Source organism: Cricetulus griseus, chromosome 2, assembly GCF_003668045.3.
Source record: "Cricetulus griseus strain 17A/GY chromosome 2, alternate assembly CriGri-PICRH-1.0, whole genome shotgun sequence".
NCBI lineage: Eukaryota > Metazoa > Chordata > Mammalia > Rodentia > Cricetidae > Cricetulus > Cricetulus griseus.
In genome coordinates, this window is record NC_048595.1 from 152,201,407 (window position 1) to 152,216,268 (window position 14,862).

The 14,862-nt window shown below is 42.5% G+C and overlaps 1 protein-coding gene across 1 annotated transcript in view; it reads right to left on the bottom strand.

The window, feature by feature from the left end:
• Nucleotides 1-11,186, bottom strand: part of Rab2a (RAB2A, member RAS oncogene family) — a 68,522-nt gene extending 57,336 nt beyond the window's left edge. The window contains exon 1 of the mRNA XM_027398893.2: nucleotides 10,910-11,186. Coding sequence (XP_027254694.1) covers nucleotides 10,910-10,955 — 46 coding nt within the window. The 5' untranslated portion in view covers nucleotides 10,956-11,186. The remainder of the gene's footprint in view (nucleotides 1-10,909) is intronic.
• Between the last annotated feature and the right edge of the window lie 3,676 nt (nucleotides 11,187-14,862).

Consider the following 14,862-nt stretch of genomic DNA (forward strand, 5'->3'; position numbering starts at 1 on the left):
GAGACATTGGATAGTAGAGAGAGAGAGAAAAACCAAAAAACAAAATGCTGAGTTAAATCAGTCTGCATACTTTAAAGATGTACTGACCTCAGAATGGAAACCAGGATATGTGTTACATTGGGGAAGAGGTTTTGATTTGTTTGCACAGGAGAAGAAAAGCTATGGAAACCATCGAGATCGATAAACATTAGATTTGAACAAGAGACCTTTTGATTACGAGAGGTAACAGTTCATCAACAGCGTGGACATTCAACCTGCCAAGAAGTGAAACTCTCCAAAGCTAAGGTTGGGATAAGGTTTTGTTTTGTCTTTCCAGGAGAATAAAAGCATCCAACTAAGGAATCTGAGCCAGGCGGTGGTGGTGCATGCCTTTAATCCCAGCACTCGGGAGGCAGAGGCAGGCAGATTTCTGTGAGTTCGAGACCAGCCTGGTCTACAACAGCTAGTTACAGGACAGCCTCCAAAGCCACAGAGAAACCCTGTCTCGAAAAACCAAACCAAATCAAACCAAACAAACAAACAAAACAACCAAGGAATCTGAAGACCACTGGATAAATAAGAAGGATGAATCATCCTGAAAAAAACGTAAGAGAAAAAGTAAATTAGCCTAATGGTATAATACATTTCCAATAGGATAAAAATCTCATAAATATTCCCAAATGTTTGTTTCCACTGTTCTCTACAGACATATAATGCAAATGGGTCTTTCTGTAGTCCCAATTCAATTAAAAATTAAAGCTGGCTTTGGAATTGGAGTGTGGCTCTCTCCTTCTCTAAACCCAAGCATATTTGTTAAAAGGAAAACCAAAAATCTCTCCTCTCATGTCAGAAGAATCACCTGGTATAAACAAAAGAAAAACCAAAATTAGGGACTATTACTGCCATTAATCTCATAATTCTTTGGTTTTATTTTGATTCTTTAAAACTTTTCTTAAGGTATAAATATTATCTCTAAAATTTTAAGATATTTTTGTGTGTATATATATAAACCTTCTGTTGTAATATTAATGGTCATATAGAGTACTAATTTTAGAAATAAGCTCCATCTAGCTTCCTGTACATGACTATGGGCTTGAGTTTGAAGCAGGTAACTAAGCATTAAGTTTGTTTACCACAGATGTATTTAATTGATTGTGGTCTTTTAACTTCTCCAATATCTGCTGCATATGACGTTTAAAATGTTTTAAGTTTTCTGCAGTGAACTATGACCATTCCTAACAGCAAACTTTGAAGTCTCCAAAAAGGATATTGGGGCCCTACAACAATGAATCCACCTGGATTGTGGTAACAGTCAAATACTACACAAAGATAATCTTTGGACTACAAACTGCTCAGGATAACTAGCTCAGGTTAGCTAAGATGGTTCAGCCTCATAAACTACTCCAGTCAGGACTTCAGATAAGCTTGCACTTTTCCATCAAATTAAGACTAGACAACCGCTAGCTCTCCCAGGACTTGACCATTATATCCCAATTTTCTCAGAGTCCCCTAAAGATGCCCACAGACAGCAAGAAGTAATTTTAAGAACATATGCCCACATTCCCAAGAAGTGGGGTGGATGGTTTTTGGTCTTTGCTGGGTTATAGATGTTTGTCATTGTTTGGGGGGGGGTGTTAGTTGCAAGTTGTTATTTATTGGTCATGGTCAGGGAAGAAACTAATCAAAAGATTAGATTCTGGGATCCCTTTCTGAAAGGAAAAAGGGAAGATACAAAAATAATGATAAAAGGGTAGATTATTGACGCTATCTTTAAACTATAGCTATGTCTTGTTTCAGGTATTGTACTTATGTAGCTCATCTAAAAATGTGAAGTTCTAATCCTTGAAAGCTATTTAGAATAAAGAAATACAGGTTAGTAGTTAGCCATCTATAAAAAACTTAGTCATGTTAATTGTGTTTTCAAGGTCAATCTGAGATATTTTAAATAGATAGATGGAAACCTACAGAATATGGCATTTTGATGTTTTAATAACATAAGGCTTTTCATGACAGTGAGACACGTCTGCCCCTGGCAGCACCAATTTACTTTAAGAGAGGATGACAGGCATCAAAGAACCTCCATATGGAGTTTGCTCTCATTTCAGAAAAGTTAGCTACTAGGTAAAGAAACTGCCCTTATCTTGACTGCTGACAGAATGCTGTTCAAACTGATCAAGCAGGACACAAAGAAAAGTATGGTATTAAAATAAATTAAGTACTGGTCTTAACTTTGGATAGATCTGACCCTGCCCTAATTGTATGAGTGCACTTACAATTTCTTTAAAGAAAGCGACTAAAGGACTTTGTAGCACTCAACAGCAACTCAACAAACCAAGAGAGCTGCAAACACATAGAGAGCAATTTGACAAGGTGCTTTGGAGAATTAAAAGAATGTGTACAATACAGGGGAAAGGACAGACTTTGAAATCAGAAAAACCCAGATTTAAAATCCAGCTTAGTCAGTTACGAGCATCATTGTGTTATGACAGTTTCCCATTCCCCAACTAAAAAAAATAGTCTCTCGGTGGATGTTATTGTTCAGATACAATGAGTTATAACAGCAGAGAGACTGCCTTATACAACCAGTTATAGCAGCTGGATATGGTGGTAAGTCCATGCAAGTCCAGCACTTGAGAGGCTGAAGGGGGCTCTGCAAGCTAAAGATCAGCCTTGACTACATAATGAGACCTAGAAAGAAACAACCAACCAACGAAAATAAAAATCAAGACCTGGAGAAGGAAGGGTTACTTTGGTTATCCAGTTGAACCCAATCTAATTACATGCATCTTTAAAAGTGGAGACATCCCAGAGATGGGATGACAGGAAGTTTTAGAAAGACACAGCCCAGGCATGCCTGGACACAGCCCACCATGCCTGGTAGCACATACCTTTAATTGCAGCACTAGGGAGGCAGAGGCAGGTGGATCTCTGTGAGTTCAAGGCCAGCCTAGTATACAAGATGAGTTCTAGGACAGCCAGGGCTGTTACCAGGACACAAGAAAAATGTAGACAACTGTCTGTCCCTACCCTTGAAGAGAAAGAAGAACCAATGCTCTGTGTCGCTCTGCTAGTGCATGTGTGGCTATTATGTATATATGGATATGAAAAGTTGGGAAAAGCCCTTAAATGACAGCTAGCAAGGAGACAGGGATAGGAGCCCTATAGCTAAAGCTATTTGAACTAAGTTCTGCCAACAACCTGAATGATGAGGACTCCCCAGAAAAGAACCCAGCCTTGCCAAAGACTTGACTTCTGCCAAAACAGACACATACATCTAAACTGTAAAATGCTAAGATAAATTTGTTTTGTTTGAGCTGCTAATTTTCTGGTGGCTTATTACAGTAAGAACAGAAAATTAATATATCCCATAACTCTCATTTACATAAAACACCAATTTCTTTATTTGCCCTTTACTATTTCTAGAAATGAAAAATAATTTGGTAAATGTCATGCTGCCTGCCCAGCAAAACCTACATATCGCACATTTATCACTCACGACAGTACTGACTGCGCCAGGTACCATCTTGCCTTCAAGGAGTTGGCTGCAATGACACAGCCATCCATATTCATTTTCACTGTCTCTCCCAATTTGGTCTCAGCTAGCTATACCTGAAGATGAGAATATTTAAGATAATTGGGAGAAATCTAAGCTTTATCATAGCTAATAATAAAAGCAAAACTGAGGGGTCTTGCATAGTGGCACACCCCTTTAACACTATCACCTAGGAAGCAGAGGCAGGCAATCTCTGTGAGTTTGAGGCTAGCCTGGTCTATACAGCAAGTCCCAGGTCAGGTCAGACAGGCCACATAGTGAGACCTTATCTCAAAAAAAAAAAAAAAAAAAAAAAAACCAAAAAAACAAAAGGTAAAACTGAGGTAGGATAGGGATGTCAAACGGAATGAAGCCAGGTCACCACAGTATACATAGTAGACAACCCAAAGTCTTTGTTCCACAACATACTAAAAATAATTCTTTCTAAACAACTAGCTTACTGGGCACTGGTAGTTCACACCTTTAACCCCAGCACTCAGGAGGCAGAGACAGGCAAGTCTCTGAGTTCAAGGTCAGCCTGGTCTACAGAGCAAGTTCCAGGACAGCTTCAAAAGCCACAGAGAAACCCTGTCTCAGAAAAAAACAAAACAAAACAAAACAAACAAACCAACAAACCAAAAAAACATAGCTTGCTTTTCTTCATCTGTAAAATAGAAACCAAACCAATGTGTTGAAGTATTAAAAGATAACAGACTCAATGGTACAAGGTAGTAATTCCAACATTCAGGAGACAGAGGCAGAAGGATCTGAAGTTGAGGCCAACTTATTACAAAACGGAGACCATAACCAAAAAAAAAAAAAAAAAAAAAAAAAAACCCTCAGGCTGGGCCAAATGATCCTTGGCCTGTAATCCCATACTCGGAAGGTGGGAGCAAGAGGATCTTTTCAACATCATCCTTCCCCACACCAACAAAGGTCTGCTTGGGCTATGTGAAATCTGACTATAAAAACAAATAACAAGCTGGTGTTGGTGGTGCATGCCTTTAATCCCAGCACTTGGGAGGCAGAGGCAGGTGGATCTCTGTGAGTTCGAGACCAGCCTGGTCTACAAGAGCGAGTTCCAGGACAGCCTCCAAGCCACAGAGAAACTGTCTCAAAAAACAAAAAACAAAAACAAAACCCCAAAACAGGATCCCCTACTTGTAGCAGCATCTTGCCTGTGAAACCTGTAATGATGGCTACACCCCTTTGGGTGTGGCTTCAGGAGGATGGAAAGAGGGAAGCCTAAGGTGTGGTCTTGGTTGCCTATTCTCTCTATTGGGTCAGCCGATCCAATAGGAAGGGCAGAGAAATGCTCTCTTGGTTCTTTATTATTAAACAATATTTATCATTTATCTTGAGTCTAGTGAAATTACACCCTCACCTTCACCCACACACAGAAAAACAAAAACAGGGACTAGCTGAGTCTGTAATCCCAGCACTGAGTAAACTGGAGCAGAAGAACAATTTGACCAATTTAGGCTATGTAGTGAGATCCTACCTCAATAAATAAGCAGTAAAGGAAAAAAAAAAACAAAAAAACTCCAAACCATGGGCTAAGGGTAAGCAACATGGCTGATATTACATAGAAACTATAAAAAGTGTTAAGAATTCTTTACGACAATTTACCACCTAGAAAGTGCAAAAAAGCTAAAGTGATAGAAAAGGCCATATAAACCTGGTCTCAGTATTCCTTAGGGAGTGTTTAAAAAAGAATTCAGAAGTCTATCAACAAGAAAAGAAGAGTCAGTTTAGAAAAACTAGTATAAAGGACCGCCACTGACCAGGAGAGGTATAAAAGTACTACTGCTAACAAGAATTTTTAAGAATAAAAAATCAGCTGGGCGTTGGTGGCACATGCCTTTAATTCCAGAACTAGTAGGCCAGAGGCAGGTAGATCTCTATGAGTTCAAGGCCAGCCTGGTCTACAGGAGCTAGTTCCAGGACAGGCTGCAAAGCCACAGAGAAACCCTGTCTTAAAAAATAAAACAACAACAACAAACCAAAAGAATAAAAAGTCACTGTGGAACTAGTAAAACATCATCCCAAGAGAAGACCCAAGTGGTCTAAATAAGAAACACGCAGGAACTAAAAGAAGGTGACTGACTGTGGCAGCACAGGGAATCCAGCATCTTCTTGGCAAACATCTAAAATGTAGCATATTTCAAAGCTTGTAAATAAGCAAAGTGAATGAAATCAAGGAAAAGAGATGAGGAGGCTCCATGTCTTCTGCAGTAAAGGACACAGCCTCCAAGACTGAGTGAGGATGAGCAGAGAACTGAAACGGCTAAGCTCTGTGCATGGTAGTATAGTAGTAGCCCATGAAGTTTATTCAAGGACTGATTATTACTAATTGGAAACTTTCCCCAAACACTCAATGCCATGAAATACATTGAATACAACAAAACTGACAGACATTATGGAAACTTGGTGGGGGTACGCATGCAGAACAGAGAACATGGACACCTAATATTACAATATTAAAACTTAAAGGATAAAAAAAATACCACAATATTAAAACTTAGAGGACAGCTGGACATGGTAATACATGCATATAATTCCAGCACTCAAGAAACTGAAGCTGGAGGACTCCCACAAGCTTAAGGTCAAAATAGGCCAGCCAAGACCTTGTCTCAAAAGCAACAACAAAAACAAAAAAGACAATATAGAAACCTCATTTCACTAATACCAACTTTTCCAATACAAGCTGAACTCTCACCTCTCCAGTTTAAATAAGTGTTAAACAGTGTTTAGGACGTTTTCTACATATGTGCAATGTATTTAAAATGCATCCTCAAAGAGCAGACATACAAGCATAGCTTACATTTCTGTGACTTGCCTGGTGCAGTGCATTTACCTCCCAATCCAGCAGTGTGCAAAGTGCTCACATCACACCATTTTGCCAAGAGTCTGACTGCTGCTGAATCTAATGCTGGTGACCACTCCTCAGTGGTCACTTAACCTTCTTAGCCCCTTTTCCTGCTCACTAAAGAAAGCTCACTGCCCACTTCATTACAGAAGGGTGACTGTCAGATCCCCAGGTGTCAATGGTTTTACATGTGAACCAATGCTCCAAATTGTAGGGGACAGTGAAACCACGCCTGCTAGAAGCTGGCTACAGGTGTGCCTGACCATGCCTGTCAGGTCGTGGTCAAGGTGAGGTCAGGATGACATGTGATAGGGTTTTAAGAGACAGCAAGGCACATGGGAGCCCCTTCTCTCTGGCCTCCCTGCTTGCTGCCCCTGGCACGCTCTGGCTTGTGTTTGGCTGGTGTTTATCCAAATATAGATGTCTTAACCTTACAGATTCCGAATCTTCTTGTATTACCAAATGAGTTTTACCAATAAGACTTGGAATTCTGGGGTGCAGGATCTGTAATTTCACTTTGCAATTATCTGACCTAGGCATAGTCATCAAATCCTTATGTCAAAGAAGGAGTGTGGGGAATAAATGAGGAACTTTGGGGAGAAATTTATTAGAGTGGGAGCATATTAATAAATACATTCATGCTATGATGCTTTTTTCCTTCCCTGTAAGACTTCTTATTTTGGGGCTTGGAGAGAGAGCTCAGTGGTTATAGGTACTTGCTGCTCTTTCAGAGTTCAAGGGTTCAGTTCGAAACACCCATACACAGTAGTTCACAACTCCAGTTCCAAGGGATCTGACACCCTCTTCTGGCCTCAGAAGGCATCAGACATATACAGGTTTACACACACACACACACACACACACACACACACACACACACACACACACACACACACACGCTTTTTAAAAATTTGAAAAGACTTGGTAATTTCAACAGTTCAAATAATGAAATCATGGACAAAGAGGATTCCATTTGTGATTAGCTCTCAGATGTCTAAACCAGGGCACTTATGCTTCAAGTATGTAATTCTTTTGAACTGTTGACATTCTCTCTTGCTCATATGGTGAACCTGTGCTCATTATTTAATTTCAGCTCAAATGTCACCTAAAGAAGGTCCTGCAGCACCTCCCTCAGGGCAAACAAACTTATTTAAAAACTAGTAAAAAAAAAAAAAAGGCTTCTAATAAAAAAGATGATTTAAAATGAAAGCTTCAGCGGGGAAGAACAGATGAACAGAGAATGGGGGAGGTGGGGAAGAGACCACTATATTCAACAGTGAGCAGTGCTGTTGTTTCTCACTATCTTCAAATGAAAAGGAATTGGTCAGACAAGAAAGTATTAACATAATCTAGGCAAAGAGAAAAAGGGGGAATTCTAGATAGGAGTAAACGCAACTGGCTTGTGCATTTGAGCACTGGATGGGGGGTGGGAACTGGTGATAAGGTTAAAAACTCTGATGCCAGATTTCTGAAACATGTTTTTTCCACTGATAATTATCTACTTTTATTATTATTATTACTATTATTATTAGGTCAGACTTCCTCAAAACAAAAACTTTCCACTTTATACATATGGCACGTTTTGTAAATGATTTCTCAGAAAGATATTACCAATGAAAATAAAAACTACATTTTAGCTGCATTTGGCATTACACTAGGAAAACTGCACCTTGTTCATGCAAACATTAAAAAAGAAACTCTCTTCTATGAAAGCAGCTCTAGAAGTCACACTATGCTCAGTGGGGCCCTTTCTTTTGGGAAATCAAAGTGCGTCTTACATTTTATCTTCATCTATTTCCATATTTCATCGATTTATATTTGTGTATGCATGCAAGTGGAGGTCAGAAGACAACTTGTGAGAGTCAGTTCTCTCCACCACGTGGGTCCCAGGTATCAAACTCAGGTCGTCAGTGATGGAGACAGCTGCCTTTATTCACTGAGTCATTTCACTGGCCTTAACCTTATTTTTAAAACACATACGACTCAGAAAAAAAGCCCAAGAATGATTATTTTACAGAAGAATATACATAAGTATTTGCCTTCATTCACAATAAATAAGACAGATCTAAACTGATGGAGTCAATAACTTTTTTTTTTAAGAGCGAAACCACATTACACCTATTAGTATACTCTCAATGAAAATATTGGTAGAAGATTTTGAACAAAACCAATAGGCAAAAAGGTAGTAGAATTGGGGTAAAAAAAAAAAAAAACCTGAAATTATTACTGTATATTAACAGAACTAGAGTGGTCTGTTTGACTCCTGGTTAATTTACTCAAATACATGAGACCTACCATTGACTAGGTCCCTCCTAAAGCACAGAGCCACACCTTTTCTACCCTCAAGAAGTACATAAGTAAATTCAGATGCCTGTACAAATACCAATAAAATCAATCTGGAATTAACTTGGAGGGGGGGATGATACAAATTGAGAAACATAATCCAGAAACTAAGCAGTCACTTCTCACCATATATAAGAGACAAGATGTGTTGATTTTGAAGGCATCTGGAAGACCTGGGCAAGGCTTTTATTAGAAGACTAACAAAATTTCAGTCGGACAGTGGTGGCGCACGCTTTTAATCCCAGCACTTGGGAGGCAGAGGCAATTGGATCTCTGTGAGTTTGAAACTAGCCTGGTCTACAAGAACTAGTTCCAGGACAGCCTCCAAAGCCACAGAGAAACCCTGCCCCAAAAAACTGCCCCCCCAAAAAAAACTAACAAAATTTCATAGGGAAAGACTGTGATAGAGAAGGCAGGCCAAACAGAGGGAGGAGGGACCACGGAAAGCCTCAAAAATTAGCCACTGGGCATCACAGGCAAGAGACGGTGAAGTAGTGGGAAAGAATGCTCCAAGAGCAGGCAGGTACTTTATATTTCATTGAGGCTCAAGTAAAAAGGCAAAGGCATGAATGGCAGGAGTTTGCCTCTTCACCCAGATATTTCAGGAAGATTAAACTGATGTTAAACTACACTAGTTGAACTGGAGTGTGGACAAAGTGCTACTCTACAGCCCAGTGTCAAGCAGTCAAGTGCCTGAACTAGGTCAGAACAGAATGCCAAGAAAGGCGTGCCTTCCCTTCAAATGCACAGGAACTGCTTTTGGATGGGGACAAATTTCACAAGAACAGAGCACCAGCTTGCTCATGTTTGCAGCCCCATTATTCCTTGCACATTACTTTATTAATCCACAGTAGATTCCCAATAAAAACAAGATAGCCTGCAAATTCTAAACCAATTTTTGCTATTGCTGAGACAAACAATTAAGTGGTCAGTCATTTCTGTTTCACAAACCCAGGCATATGGTATTTAATCTGACACCTCCAACTCTTTATTTATTTATTTATTTATTTATTTGGTAACTCAGTGGTTTCGGATGCCTCCTTTCCAAACAGTTTACAGCATTTACCCAGTATCTTGCATTAAAAAAAAAAAAACCCTGCTGAAAAACTGTATTTACAGCAGCAAGTTTTTTTTTAGGCAGCAATCAACATTCTTCCACAGTTACTTATAGAACCTACTGCATCATAGGGCTGCTTCTACATTTACAAAGTTGTGCAAAGGGTCCAGAGTTGTGCAACAGTCACCACGGAAATCAGACTCTGGTGTATTAATAGTTTTAACACCTGAACAAGCTCTAGGTTTATTATTAGATTGGAAGCAAGGCCCAAATAGCAGGTATTCAAAGTATTCCATAAAGAGCTTGTGTATTTGCTTGAGAAACTTATTAGGGTCAAATCTTTAAGTGGGAATTTATTTATTTTTGCTCCAAATGTACACGAGGTTACCTGAAAATCAGCAGCTGTGACTTGACACAACTGGAAAAAAAAAAATCAGTCTTCAATCAGCATACCACAGTATGCTCACAACCTGAGCACTGACCCGCCTTGCATTACTATCAAATCAAATAACCCCAGCATACACGTGGCAAAAGTCACCAGGCTCTACAGTGCTTTAATGACCTCGAAAGGAACAGCCCTGTCATCAAGTCATGTGATCTGACTTATTCTGACTTGGAAGTTGAGAATGTTTAAAAAAAAAAATTTTTTTTTAAATATTTTTCTTTCCTTAACAGGATGTCCCACTTCAGGGTGCGCCTTGTCCAGGCCTAGGCGGAAGCGTGCAGGTCGGGGAGGTGGGACCAGGGACAAAAATCCGGACCAGGGCCCGTCACGCTCCGATTCGCTCGGCTTCCCTCTGCCTCCTCGGGCCGCGGAGACAGTCAAGGCGGGGACCCGGGGGACGGCCGCCCTGCTGTCACATCCTCCGGGAGTCGCAAACGGCTGCCGCAGGCCCGGCTGCAGCGGGCCCGAGTGGAGCGGGGAAGGCCCGGCCAGGCCGCGGCCGCTCGCAGCGCCCACGTCACCAGCGCCAGCACTGCGGAAATAGAGCGGCGGCCAGGGAACCGAGGGAGGATGGGAGGAAGGGAGGCGCCGCACCGCCCGACCCGCGCCGCCGCCGCCACCGCCGCCGCCGCCGTTTGCCTCGCCTGCCCGCCCCGGTCTGCCGCAGCCCGCCGGCGGCCTCACCTGTGTCGCCGATGATGATGTACTTGAAGAGATAGGCGTACGCCATGGCCGCGGCCGCTCCGTGCCTGGCTCACGGCTCCTCCTCCCGCTGTGCGCCTCCTCCGCGCCCTCACCGGCGCCGCCTGGCCGCGAACCCGGGCCCCGCCCGCCGTCGGCCGCCGTCAGAGCCAGCAGAAAGAGCCGAGGGGCAGCGGGATGAACTGACAGCGCCGAGCGCGGATCCCAGCGGCCCAGCCCTTCGGAACAATAACAGCCGCGGCGCCTCCGCCCCGCCTCCACGCCGACCCGGAAGTGCTGCCGCCGCCGGCGCCGCCGGAGGAGAGGGGCGGAGCCGTGGCCGCGCCCGCCGCTCCGAGTCCTGCCCACCCCGGAGCCCCGCCCACCAGGCCGAGTGCCGGGAGGTGCCGGGAGTCTCCGGGAAACCGGAGCCCGCTGGGCTGGGCCGCCGCCCGGCGTGGCGGGAGGCCGGGAGGGCGTTCGGTGCGGGGCCGCGCCCGACTACTGAAAAGGCGTTTGGGAATGTGGGAGCCCCGCGTACTCGGTGGCGTTGGTGTTTGGGGTAACTAAATCGGGCGGAAGTACTTGTGGTATGTCCCAATAATGGAATAGTATGCCGTGAGGCAGCTCCTACAAATATGCAAAAGCAAATCTGTATAAATATTCAAGTAGATGTGCATTTGCATGCCATATGTCAGGCGGTGATTCTAAGCGCTATGTAATGCGTACATATATGGCTTACTCATGTTCTGTGTATGTATTGTATGCGCAGAAGCAATGTGAAAGGAAACAGCTGATATTAAGTAAGTTACATGATCGAAGTGAGGAAAAGTCATTGGCGTGTGTGTGTGTGCAGTTTGAAGTTTTTTTTTTTTTTATTTTTTAGCCTTTGAGTGTACTCTGTGTGTATTGCAAGTAGTATCAACTAGAGGCAGACCCAGGTTTTGAGGAAAGTGGAGGACAGAGTTAAAGTATCTGAATAGTTTTCTAAAAGTTTTCTAGAGAGATCATGTCTGAACCAGATATGAGTAAAAGTGTATCGAAAGGACAAAGGTTACTACAAGCCAGCCACACATTTATAATTTTAGCACTTGGGAAATAGAGGCAGGAGGGTCAGGAGTTCTAGATCATTCTTCACGGCACTGGGGGTTCTAGCATGAGACCCTGTCTCAAAAAAAAGTGTATCCCCAAAATAGCTGAGCAGATAAAGCACTTGCCATGCAAAGCCTGACTGAGTTCATTCTCTGGGAATCACAGAGGAAGGAGAAAGTCTGTCTGTCTGTCTCTCTCTCTCTCTCTCTCTCTCTCTCTCTCTCTCACACACACACACACACACACACACACACACACACACACACACACGAGCATAAGGAATAAGGAGATATTCAACATTCATAGATCTGCTCAGGGAATTTTAAGTTATATAAGGAAGCTAATTTAATGGTTCCGCAATGGAAAGAAACATTGCTGGAGGAGGGATGAGTGGGATTTAGTGGTCCACTTCCTGCTAAATGATACTCTCTCTCTTTGGGAATCTGTCATTCTGTGATTACTGTTGATGCCATCATCCTAGGGTGGCTGTAGTTGGTTACCACAGCGTTTGCATGGCTGCCAAGCAGGAACTCAATAGGTTTTGCTGCAATACTTGGAGGTGATTTGCCCAAGTTTCAGGAATAGGACAGAATTTGACATGAAAAATTACTGGAATTGAAAATCCTATAGGATGTTTATAGAAACTTAGCCTCCTTTGGAAATCAGGAGTATTCCCCTAGAGGAAATAGCTAGCCAGAGAAGTTGTCTGTGCCTAGCCATGCAGGGCCTAGTGTGCCAAGGTATATACATATAGTGCTTTATACAGGTGACACAAGGGAAATTATGAAGGGAAGGTTGGGTATAGAAGAAAAACACAGAACTATATACATAGCTCTAGAGGGGAAGCTTTTGCTAGATTGTCGTGTTCATCTATGACTGTGGGCATGTGTATGCTATGGCACCCTAGTAGATCAGCATACGACTTCCTGGAATTGGTTTCTCCCAAAACATATGGGTCCCAGGGATCAGAGGCGGGTATCTTTATCTGCTGAGCCATCTCACCAGTCTAAACACTTGATTTTCAAATCTTCCTCTGAGCCTCAGTTTAATTCTCTGGAAAATGTGGATGATGGTGCTTTGAAAAGCCAGTGTGTGGGCTGAAGGCTTGGTTTCCTGCACACACATGAGGACTTGAATTTGGATCCCCAGTGCAGGGAGGACACGAGCTGGTCTTGCTGAGGAGGGAATCCAGCTGAGTTATCAAGCTGCAGGTTCACTGAGAGACCCTGCTTCAAAAAACAAGGTGAAGAGCAATTGAGGAGGACACCCAGAGTTGGCCTCTGGCTCTTGACTCGTAGATGCACATGTACTTGAACACACATGTATATGTGTACACATGAAAACAAAATGAACTGAAGATCAAGTAAGAATATGTGTGTGAAAAAATTAAAATATTTTAAACATTATAAAAACTAAGGCTTAGGGTTGAGGCCCAGCATGCTTAAAGCCCCAAGGTTCCATTCCCAGCACAGAAAGAACTTTAAAGATTTATGTTATTATTTTTATTTGTATATGTGTGTGTGTGTGTGTGTGAGAGAGAGAGAGAGGGAGAGGGAGAGGGAGAGAGAGAGAGAGAGAGAGAGAGAGAGAGAGAGAGAGAGAGAGAGAGAGAGAATATATGTCATGTGTTTGAGGTTCCCTAAGGAGCTGAAGCTGCAGAAGGCTGTGAACTGCCGGGCATAGAAACCAAATGTGGGTTCTCTGGGAAAACAACAAGCTCTCCTAACTGCTGAGCCATATCTCCAGCCCACAGTTTTGTGTTTTACTAAAAATATAAAATTCCTTTTTTTTTCTAGGTTTTTCAAGACAGGGTTTCTCTGTAACTTAGGACCCTGTCCTGGAACTCGCTCTGTAGACTGGGTTGGCCTCAAGCTTACAGAGATCTGCCTGCCTCTGCCTCCCAAGTGCTGGCATTAAAGGCATGCACCACCAAAGCCTGACTAAAATAAAGAATTCTTAAATACTCATACTTTCTAAAAACTACTTTAAGGAAATAAAGATCTAAGTACTACATGAGTTCATGTTCAAAGTCAGCTTGGCAGCTGGGCATTGTGGCACACATCTGTAATTCTAGCACATTGAAGCTTGAGGTAGAGCATGGTTTGGAGTCCAGTCTCAATTACATAGCAAGACCCCAATCTCAAAAGGAGGAAGCATTCTTCCTTCTGTGTCTTTCTTTTCTGTCATTTATACATGTTGCCTTAAATCTTCTTGTAAATGGAGATATAAATATATGCCACATAAATGTCAGTTAAGATATTTTATTTAGCCTATATAAAAATCAAATGTATTTTCCAATAAAACTTCCCCAAACTAAGTGGTAGTAGATTTCCTGGGTGTGAAATGAGCCCACCAAGGAGCCTTCCTTGAAGGATGTTAGGGTATCACTGCCCTTGGTGTGAGTAGATTTGGCTACTGAAGGCTATAGGAGATAGGCTGCATTATCTCAGAGACCTTTGATTCTCCTGGGAAAGGGGAGTGGGTTTTAGAGAAGGCATACCTTCAAAGTGTGACTGCTTTCCCTGGTCTCCAAGTGCATCAGCCCCTTTGCTCTGCTTTGCTTTTTTGTTCACTTGCCTGCTCCAGTGTAGTGGGGCAACATTTATAGTATTCTCTCATTCATGTCTTGTCTTAGCTGCTTTTTTGCTGCTGTGAAGAGACACCATGACCAAGGAAACTTACAGAAGGAAGAGTGTACTGGGAACTTGCTTACCATTTCAGAGGGTTAGTCCATGACCATCATGACAGGGAGCATGGCAGCAGGCAGGCAGGGCACTGGAGCAGTAGCTGAGAGCCTACCTCAAGGCAAAGACACAGAGATAGCTGGACTTTTTTTTTTTTACCTTAAAGCCTGCTCCCAAATG